Source organism: Diceros bicornis, chromosome 4 (assembly GCF_020826845.1).
Source record: "Diceros bicornis minor isolate mBicDic1 chromosome 4, mDicBic1.mat.cur, whole genome shotgun sequence".
NCBI classification, from domain to species: Eukaryota; Metazoa; Chordata; class Mammalia; order Perissodactyla; family Rhinocerotidae; genus Diceros; species Diceros bicornis.
In genome coordinates this window covers 76,214,417-76,224,858 of record NC_080743.1, presented here as the reverse complement: position 1 = coordinate 76,224,858, position 10,442 = coordinate 76,214,417, and the positions used below count along the sequence as shown (strand labels likewise).

Here is a 10,442-nt window from a genome sequence, read left to right as displayed (position 1 = left end):
TGTAATTCATGTGTATGAATGCATAGAGCTGCCACTTTTTAAACTAAAAAATATTAGGAGTTCACTTTTGGATTTCTTTTAAGGCCTTTCAGTACAGCCAAGCTGAAGTAATAATATCTATGCATGGTTTTGTTATTACGGTAATAACAAGTTCTAGCTTTTCTAGCATACAATAATATATAGTACTTAGTTGGGACTAGGAACAATGATATGCTTTTTAGTAATTGGTAAATAGTATGTTTTTGTCTAGTTTAACTAGACATTAGAAAGAAAAAAAAATGTTTCATATATACAAAACATTCTATTTAATAAAGTATATGCATAAAATTATATATTGGGTAAGAAGCAAAATTAAAAAGAAGACAGCTTATAATTTTCCTGATTAATCAGAGTTCCTAAATATAAAAACAACAAATGAAAATGCCTTGCCATTTTAAAGAATTAGCACATTATACAACTTTTACATACTTCAGAGGAAATAAAGATGTTGTGACACTGTTCTGAGGAATCTTTTCATTTATAAAAATCGAAGGCCTAATTTTGCAAATACAACTTTCAAGCTGTATGAGCAAATTTAACTTACATGAAAGGCACAGGATGACATCACGTTGAAGAACGTATCCATAAATTTCATAAAATCTAGTCACAAGTCACTAGAAACTTCATAAGGAATCTCAAAACTGTTTTGAACATGATGTTCTGATTCAAACTGAGTACTGGAGAGTCTTTATATCACAAATACAAATTGAAGTAAGAATGAAGAAGATTTAGAGAGAGCACAGTTTCTTATGTGAATGCTACCTGCTTTATGCAGTGTTAGTTACTAAATACTCGGAGCAGATAATTAAAACAGTCTTTAACTTGAGTTGTTTTCAATTTTCAACAGCTTATCTACTATATTTTTTAGTTTGTAAAAAATGTATTTTCACATTACTACAATTGTAAGGAGTCAATCATTCAAAGAAATTTTAAAGTAAAGTCCTGCTCTATTAGCTTCCTACATTGGAATACGAGGATACAGGAAGTGCTTTCAACAGAAAGTTACAGAGTTCTACAGTACAACCTGTCTAAAAGACTTGCAAAGGACCAGCCCAGTGACTCGGTCTCTTTGGATCAGGCAAAAGCAGAGGCAAATGAAGAAATGAGCCTTTTTTTAAAATAACATATAAAAGAAATTCCTGTATGAAAATGAATACTTGCTTGCACTTAGATTTAGTGCTGAGAAGAACTGAGGCACAATGAAACTAAGTGCACAAGGGGGAAATATCTGACATAAAACAATTTTCAATGTGACTGAAACCCTTCAGCATAGATATGACTTATGATAGAGCTGGAGAACTACTTTCCTGTATGAAAGAACATTACAAACACCAGGGACGAGCCAGTCGAAATACGTTTTATGGATAATTTGTGGGGTGATAAATAGTGTTGCAACTAAAAATTCTGATTTTTTAAAAATCATTTTTAATTTTTGTTTTTCATGAAATTACTGGCTCTTTTGCTAAAGTAAAATTAACTTCAAACCAAAAGCGTGTTCTTAAAGCTCTGGAGGATTGTTTGTTTAACAAGGATGATACACATTTCTCATTTTCCCAAACAAGCTCTACCAGAGACATTTTTTTCCTTCATTTATGTCAGTATTAGACGTTATTTCCACAGAATTTAAAGCTTTTTTATAGAATGTTGAAGAGGATTCTTCAAAGAACAGCTCTTCTAACAGTGACTAGGTAAAAACAGTAATGTTGTGATCAGAAATAATGCTGCCTTGGCTGGTAATTGCTCGTTTATCCTATCCATCACGACTCTAGCAACGCGTGCCATCTACACACTTGCTGTCCTTTCGACTCTTTCATTTCAGTCCAGTGATTGAGCTCCTCTTCTCCAGAGCTGTTCAGACCTAAAGAAATCCAGCCTATCATCTCTTTTCTTTTCATGCTTCGTTTGTTATACACAGACAGTATGAGTGTCACGTCAGAAAGTTGAAATAGGGCCACTTGAAAAACAAAAGTTTCCTTGTACACTGGATTTGGCTGCCCTCTGCGGATGGATGTCTTGCATTTGGACATCTCTTGACCCATGGAATTCAGTAGAGTTAATTTAACATATGTATCTACAGAAAAAACAACAACATACCACACATATCATTTGAAACAAACTCAAAACATCTTTCTTGTAACATCTGCTGAGAAGATTAAGTATACTCTATAAGGATATGGTGTATACCATGTTTAATGGAAATTCAACTAATTCCATTTTGAGGTAGATGCTTATAAAATGTGACAAGTAAAGAGAATACTAAGCAGGCAGAAAATCTTTTGGGGGTAATAATATCTTAACCTCACTATTTCTACATTACAGTTAGAATTTAAAGGTATACCTCATAATCCTTCCTCCACCCTCCCACCCCCATCCTTGACCTCCCACTCCCCCGCCCCCTCGCCCATCCCCATCCCCATTTAGCTTCACTAAGCAGGACGTCATAGCATTAATAAACACTTAGCAAGCTCAATTAGCCACAACACTGTAAAGCATTCCACTGTGTTTTCAGAGAATAAGAATAAACAAACAAATAGAAATGAAGGCAAATGGTAAAGAGGAAAAGAAGACAAGAATGCAAAGATGACATCAAAACAGCTTAGGATGAAATGTCAAAAAAATCTCTGCATGGATGTGGTTTTTAAATATATTTTTAAAACATTTAAGGGCCATAATGAAGCCAAATGCATTAAGGGCTCAAAGTTTAGCAAATCAAGTAAAACTTTCTCCTGGTTTCATGCAAGAGTACATTTAATGTGCTTTTTGGATAGTTAAAATAAATACTATAGGATTCCCTTTTGGCACAATTTATTGTGAAATTTTAAGTATGGTATCAACTGCTTTCATGAATTATAAAAAAAATTGATGTGATGTTTAGTGTACAAAGTGAAACATAACAGTCATCGCCTGATTATTTGGGAGATAAACCCTCTCTTCAAACAACTGTTTTCAAGTTCTTTAGACTCATGCAAATGATCTTCAGCATGTTGATCCATCATGTGTACTTCAGATCAAAATTTCAATTAATTTTAACAAAAATTGCAATATTTTGCATAAAATATCTAATTCTGTTGTATGAATCAAAACACAATGAATGAAAAAATAAAACCTTTGATTTAAAAAACTTTTGCTTATTTTATAGATACTCTGAATACCATCATCCATAATCAGAGATAAATTCTAAGTTAGTTTTATTTCAAGTACCACAGATAATAAATGTGCAGTTTTTTGGAAACCAACATGGTGGACAGCTTCACTGCTGGCAAGTTTTAGGGTATTTTGTTTTTGCATGAAAAGACAACATCCAATTAGCCTCTACAGGAACTCACCTCGGATTATATAAACCTGTCCACCTATCAAGTGTTTTAGACAACAGAACAGTCCATCTGACAACAGGGGGTGGAAAGCAGTAAAAGAAATAATGACCAGATGTCAATTGTTGGGTGAAAGAGGGTCAAAGGTTAGAATTAAAGAGGAAACACTGTTCACTGGAGTGGAAGAACACAAAACTTTCGCATTTTAATTCAGGTAGAGGATTGAACAAAAAGGTTGTTGGGTAAATTTCATGGAATGAGAATTTTTAAGGTCATTGTGCAATCTTAAATATTATACTGTTTTAAAGGGGACATCTTTATAATGATATCCTCTTGGTCTAAAGCACATTGAACATAGAATCATGCAAATTATCAGATTATAAAAGATTGAACAGAAGTCATTACAGGATCATTATTGTTATGCTACATTTTTAAGTTTATCCACACAATATTTAATATTTCAAATATTTTTATTACTTCCAATGTAATGGAAAATTAAGTTATGCAAACTAAAATAGAACTATCAAAATTTTTGCTCATGAATGTTGCCATTGTTTCTTTAGATAAAAACTGGATAATTCAGTCTGTATCACAGTTCAAAGCTTAGAACCTAGGTATTTATGAAGGGTCACAATCTTATATAACATAAACAGTATAAGACAAACTGATAAAACTGTCTTATATTTTACTTTATAAATACTCCACTTCATAGAATTAATTTTAATGCTACCTCCCAGCTAACACCATTAACCATCCTGATACTGAAGATCCAATTATAAAATAATGGAAATTGCTATAACCTATTTTTTAACCTAAAAGATCTACTCTACGTTGTGGATGCTAATCTCTTTTAATCTGTTTATTATCTGCCCCTGCCTCCACTCTCTCTCTTCAGTTTAGTTCTGATTAGTGTTTCTCTGTTTCTATCAGAGTGGGTACAGCAAGGACAGAAAATCAAACATATTTCATTCTGCTACTTTTTAGCACCTCAAGTTAAATAGCTGTCAAAAAACTAAATGATTAGCTAAAGCAGGAATGGCAAACTGATAGCCTGTGGCTAAATGTAACCCCAAATAATATTTTGTTTATCTGTTACAGTGTTCCAAAATTTTTGAATCTGAATGTCTAACGCAGGGCACGCACTTGCATTTGTCACAGGCCTCACCATGCTCCTTGTCTTTCACCTACAAATTTTGCTCATTTAAGTTACTTCCCAGGCCATTTGAGTTTGCATTATAAGTGTGTATTAATGAAGATAACCAAGTTATACTTCCAAAGCTGTTTACTCTAGTAATTGCTCCTTCCTCCCTCTGTATTTTTCCTTCTGAAAGGAGAAATTCCATCCATCCATAATTCCATCCTTCTTTTATGCACCTTTATCTGATTTGAGTCTCACAGTTACCCTGTGAGAGAGACACCTTAATTTTATGCATAAGGAAACAGACTTAGGGGAGTTAGGTCACTTATCCAAGGGTAGAAATATAAACATAATCTTGGCCTTCTGCTTTTAATTCAGGGATAGATAATATTCCATGATGTAAGAAGCAAGGTTTCTAAGACTAGTTAGGGCAAACCAAATATATTGTTATGATTTTTCATTTTGATTGAAAAAAGAATTTTTAGGACATTTAGAAGTAAAGTTAATTTAACTCAAGGGTGGAAAAAGTTTCCCCTCCTTTAATAAATTGATACTTGGAGTAAAAGTTCTATCAAGCAAGTCTGTGAGAAATCTTTAAACAAATTTAAGGTGGCCATTATTACTCAAGATTTCCTTTCAAATTTTTAGTTTAGGGCATTAACAGCTATAATTTTAGAGAAGTATAAAGAAGCTGCTACCTTCCCAACAACAGTTTTGGAGGTATATTGGGCAATAACTTCTCTGTACTCCTATAACCTACCCCTACCTCCCTGAGCTGGGAGAGAGAGGAGAGAGAAGGAGAAGCACAGACAGGGCAGAGGGATACCACCTAGCTCTCTCCTCTTCACATCTAGGATAAATATCAAACTATTACTTATTCTGTTTGTCCTGGTAAAGGCAAAGCACAGTCCATTTAAGAAAAGACTGCTGGCAGTACTGATTTATAATTTTAAAGGAGGAAAAATGTGAAGAAACAGTTTCTTAAATTGTTAAGGGAGAAAAGGAAAAATAACAGAAGTATATACATTAGTTCATAGCACTGCATGCAGACAGAAAACACAACAGCACCTTCAGTTAACAACAATAGCTATACATATTCCTGATCATATTTGCGGAATACTATTAACTTTAAAAAACCCTGTAACATTTTCCGGCATTAGAAGATAATGGCTATGGTAAGGATAATTTATTCTGCAGACACTAAGAAAAATTAAACGTCTTGTCACCTTACAATTAATATTTTGAATTTCAAATTTTTCTACTTTCCAAATGACTGGAAATAGAAAACATGAAACAGATTAGCCAACGATTACACCATTTCATTTTGATCGGTTAAGACTAACTGATAGAATTGAAGCCCTTAACACTAAGAGTCTCGTAAATACAGAAAACATTAGAATTAAAAAAATTTTTTTCACTCACTGGGTGGTCTGTTTGCTGCCAAGTTTTTGAAGTGGCTGCCTTTTATCACTTCTGCTGATAGTCTTCCAGTTGTGGCATTATAAAGCAGGCCAATGAGAATTTCTGGAACCGAGCCATGTTCAAGAGACTGACATGAGGATGTACTTTCACTACAGGACATTTCTGACATGCTCATTTGGGAGCCACAGCCCTGTAATCAAAAATGAAGTCTTGATAGTATTTTGTAAAAAAGATATATTAAGAGATACATTGTTAATGCTGTGTTTACTGGAAGTAGGTAGGTGAATCATAATAAAGACAAGACTTGCAAGCAAAATTCCCAAAACACTAGATTAGAAATGTTGTTCTTAGCATATTTTAGTTCCTGGATCTCTTTGCATTATACAGCAGTCAAAGAAATAATAGGAGATGAGAAGGTTCCATATATCCCTGCATATTTATATACAAATCAGAGAAGATAAATTTCTTAAACTCATAGATGGTAATGAACTATTCTCTAAATGTGAAAAATTGTCATTTAAAGACTTATTCTTAAAATACTGACACAGATTTAGCCTCAATTACATTAAATGTAAATGTATTAACTGTGCCTTCAAAGACAAAGATGAACACACTTTGATTAAATAAACAAGACAAAACTAGCTGCCATTTATAAATCAATATGTAAAACACTGTGATACAGAAAGTTGTAAAACAATGAGATGCAGAAAGTTGAAAAGAAAAGGATGAGAAAATATTTACCATACAAATAACAACCAAAAAGAAATTAGTGTAGCTACATGACTATCAGTCAAGGTTAGCTCTAAGGCAATAACCATTACTAGAGATAAAGTGGTACACTCAGTAATGATAAAACTTTCAATTTACCAGGAAGATAAAATAATTCCAAATTTGCATGCATTTAATAATAACATGAACATGGGCTCAAAATATCAAAAGGAAAAACTGCCATAACTAGAAAGAGAAATAGTCCACAACCAGTGGGGACTTCAGCACACTTCTTTCAGTAACTGACCAAACAAGCAGACATATAAATACAGTAAGAATGTAAACGATTTGAATATCACAATAAACAAAATTGACCTAATGGTAATATGTAGAACACCATACCCTACAACTACAGAACATACATTTTTCTCAAGCACGCGGTGGAATTTTTACAAAAATATTTACGAAAATAAAGCAAATAGCAATGAATTTCAAATGATGGAAATCACTCATAATATGCTTTTTAATCAGCTAGAAATCCAAACTATCTTCTATTGAAGAAAAAAGATCCCTATATATTTGGAAATTAAGGATACGTTTCTAAGTAACCCAAGGGTAATTGATAATGAAAATAAGTTATTTGAATGACTAATACAAATGTTTATCTAATACAAATAGATAAACATTGAAGAGTCCAATTAAGAAAAAAAGAGAGACGGCACAAGTAATAAATATCAGGAATGAAAAAGGCGATGGTCTATATTCTATAGACCATGAAAAGATAAAAGGATAGTATGAATGGCTTTCTTCCAACAAATTTGAAACTTTGATGAAATGGACATATTCCTTGAACACTACAACTAAGCAAAATTGACACAAGAAGAAATAGAATATCTGAAATCTTATTAAGGAAATTCAATTTGTAATTAAAAACTTTTCCAAAACAAATAAGAAACAAGACTAAAAACTTTAGCTACATAGTTTCACTAGTGAATTCTAATTAATGCTAGTCTTATGCAAACCCTCCTAGACAGTAGGGAAAAAAGAAACATTATCCAGTTTCCTTTAAGAATCTAGCAAAACCTTAAAACCACAACCTGACAAGAACATTATAAAAAATTTATAGGATTTTCTTATTTATGAACTTAGATTCAAAACTCTAAATGAATAGCAAACCAAATCTAGTGACATGTAACATTATATATAATAGAAAAAATTTTTTTAATGTTTCCCCTTTGAAATTGGGGATGTGCCAATGATACCATCTGTTATCACTTCTAGTCAACACTGTAGTGGAGATCCCAGCCAGTCAAAGTCCTAGCCTTACTAAAGGCAAGAAAATGAAATAAAAGGTATAATGATTTGGAAGGGGAGGAGATAAAACTGTCCTTATGTGCAGGTCATATAATTACATACACATGACATCGAAACAAGTCCACAGACGAATTACAGTTGCATACAAAGGTAAAATTTTAAAATTCATACATTGCTATATTCCAGCAACAAATCTAAATAAAATTTATATAAAATAGCATTTATTAAAGCATAAAATATAAAATATCTAGGAATAAATGTAACAAATGATATGCAAAACCTCTATACAGAAAACTATGACTATTACGGAAAGAAATTTAAAAGTACTACATAGATATACTATGTTAATGTAATAGAAGGCTTAATTTTGTAATATTCTCCCCAAATTGATCTATAGATTAAATGCAATCACAATCAAAATCTCAACAGGTTTCTCTATAGAGCTTGACAAGCTAATTCTAAAATGTATGTGGTATACATATATATATATATATATATACACACACATACACACACAATGAAATATTATTCAGCCTTAAAAAAGAAGGAAATCCTGCCATATGTGACAATATGGATGAACCTGGAGGACACTGTGCTAAGTAAAATAAGCCAGTCACAGACAAATATTGCACGATTCCACTTGTATGAGATATCTAAAACAGTCACACTCACAGAAGCAGAGAGTAGAGTGGTGGTTGCTAGGGGCTGGGAGGAGTGGGGAATGAAGCATTGTTGTTCAATGGGAATCAGGTTTCAGTTATGTAAGATAAATAAGCACTAGGAATCTGTGGTACAACATAGCGCCCATAGTTAACAATACTGTATTGTACACTTAAAAATTTGTTAAAGGGTAGTTATCACATTAAATGTTTTTACCACAATAAAAATAACGAAATAAAATAAAATACAAAGTAGGAGGCCCTGCTCTACTGAGTATCAAAATTTATTATAAAGCTACATTATTTAAGACAATGAGACAAAAACAATGTAAAACAGACTAAGAGAATAGAGAACCCACCTATGCATATATAGACACTTAATTTACAACAAACGTGGAACTACAAAGCAGTAAGGAAAGGATAATATTTTTAATAAGTAGCGCTAGGACAACTGGTTATTCACACAGAAATAAATAAAAATTAACCCCTGCCTCAAAACACACCAAAAACTCAATTCTGGATCTAAATATAAAAGCTAAAATGATAAATCTATACGTTAACATAAGGGACTATAGTCATGATCTCAGGGTAGGGAAAGACTTCCTAAAAAGGACACAAAAGCATTAATCGTAAAGGAAAAGTTGGGTGAATCCAACAACATTAAAATTACAAATTTCTGAGCTTCACGGAGACTTTTATGATGGCAAAAAGGCAACCAAACAAGTGGGAGAAGAGGTCTGCAACACATACAGTCCCTATTTATCTCTAATTTAGAATATGTAAAGAGCACCTATAAATCAATAAGAAAAAGACGACACAATATAAAAACAGCCAGACACTTGAACCAGTAATTTCACAAAAAAATGACCAATAAATATATGAAATGATGCTCAACTTCATTAGTAATCAAGGAAATGGAAATTAAAACCATGAGGTAACACTACTCAACAAATAGACAGGCTAAAACAATAGTATGGTGAGGACACAGAACAATGGGAACTATCATATTCCTCTGGTGGGAGTGTAAAGTGATACGGCTTTTAAAGACATTAAAAATACATATATCTTATGACCTGGCAATTCCATTCCTATGTATATATCTATCAGAAATATGTGCAGTGTTTATCAAGAGACATATGAAAGAATGTCCATAGCTGCATTATTCATAATGGCCCCAAACAGCAGAACAGATAATTTGTGGTGAGTTAATACAATACAGCAACTATGCTGTACATACAGTATATATATACTATACAGCAATTAAAACTAATTATAACTACATTTACAACCATGACTTTGAGTGAAAAATGCTGAAGGTAAAAGGATACTTAGCGGTATGATTCCATTTACGTAAATTTCAAAACTAACAACAACAACAAAACAAAAACAAAAACCAAACAAAGACCAGGCAAAACTAAGCCAAAGTGGGCCGGCCCTGTGGCTTAGCGGTTGAGTGCGCGCGCTCTGCTGCTGGTGGCCCGGGTTCGGATCCCGGACGCATACCGACGCACTACTTCTCCTGCCATGCTGGAGCTGCGTCCCACATACAGCAACTGGAAGGATGTGCAGCTATGACATACAACTATCTACTGGGGCTTTGGGGGAATAAATAAATAAATAAATAAATAAATAAAATTATTAAAAAAAAAAAAAACAAACTAAGCCAAAGTATTTCAGATGCATGAATAGTGGTAAAACTATAAAGAAAGCAAGAAAGTGAATAATATAAAAGTCAAAATTGTGGTTAACTCTAGGGTGAGGAGAAGAAGAATAGTGATTGGGAAGGGCAGGATGGGGGCTTCTGGGGGTACTGGTAACATTTTGTTTCTTGACATGGATGGTAGTTACATG

At 33.0% G+C, this 10,442-nt stretch overlaps 1 protein-coding gene across 4 annotated transcripts in view; it reads right to left on the bottom strand.

Annotated features, from left to right (window-relative positions):
- Positions 1 to 323: 323 nt before the first annotated feature.
- SYT14 (synaptotagmin 14) overlaps positions 324 to 10,442 on the bottom strand; it is a 257,716-nt gene continuing 247,597 nt past the window's right edge. For all 4 annotated transcript variants that reach the window (XM_058539779.1, XM_058539780.1, XM_058539776.1 and 1 more), the window contains 2 exons: positions 5,911 to 6,100; positions 324 to 2,110 (listed from right to left, as the gene is read on the bottom strand). In XM_058539779.1, coding sequence (XP_058395762.1) covers positions 1,797 to 2,110; positions 5,911 to 6,100 — 504 coding nt within the window. In that variant the 3' untranslated portion in view covers positions 324 to 1,796. The remainder of the gene's footprint in view (positions 2,111 to 5,910; positions 6,101 to 10,442) is intronic.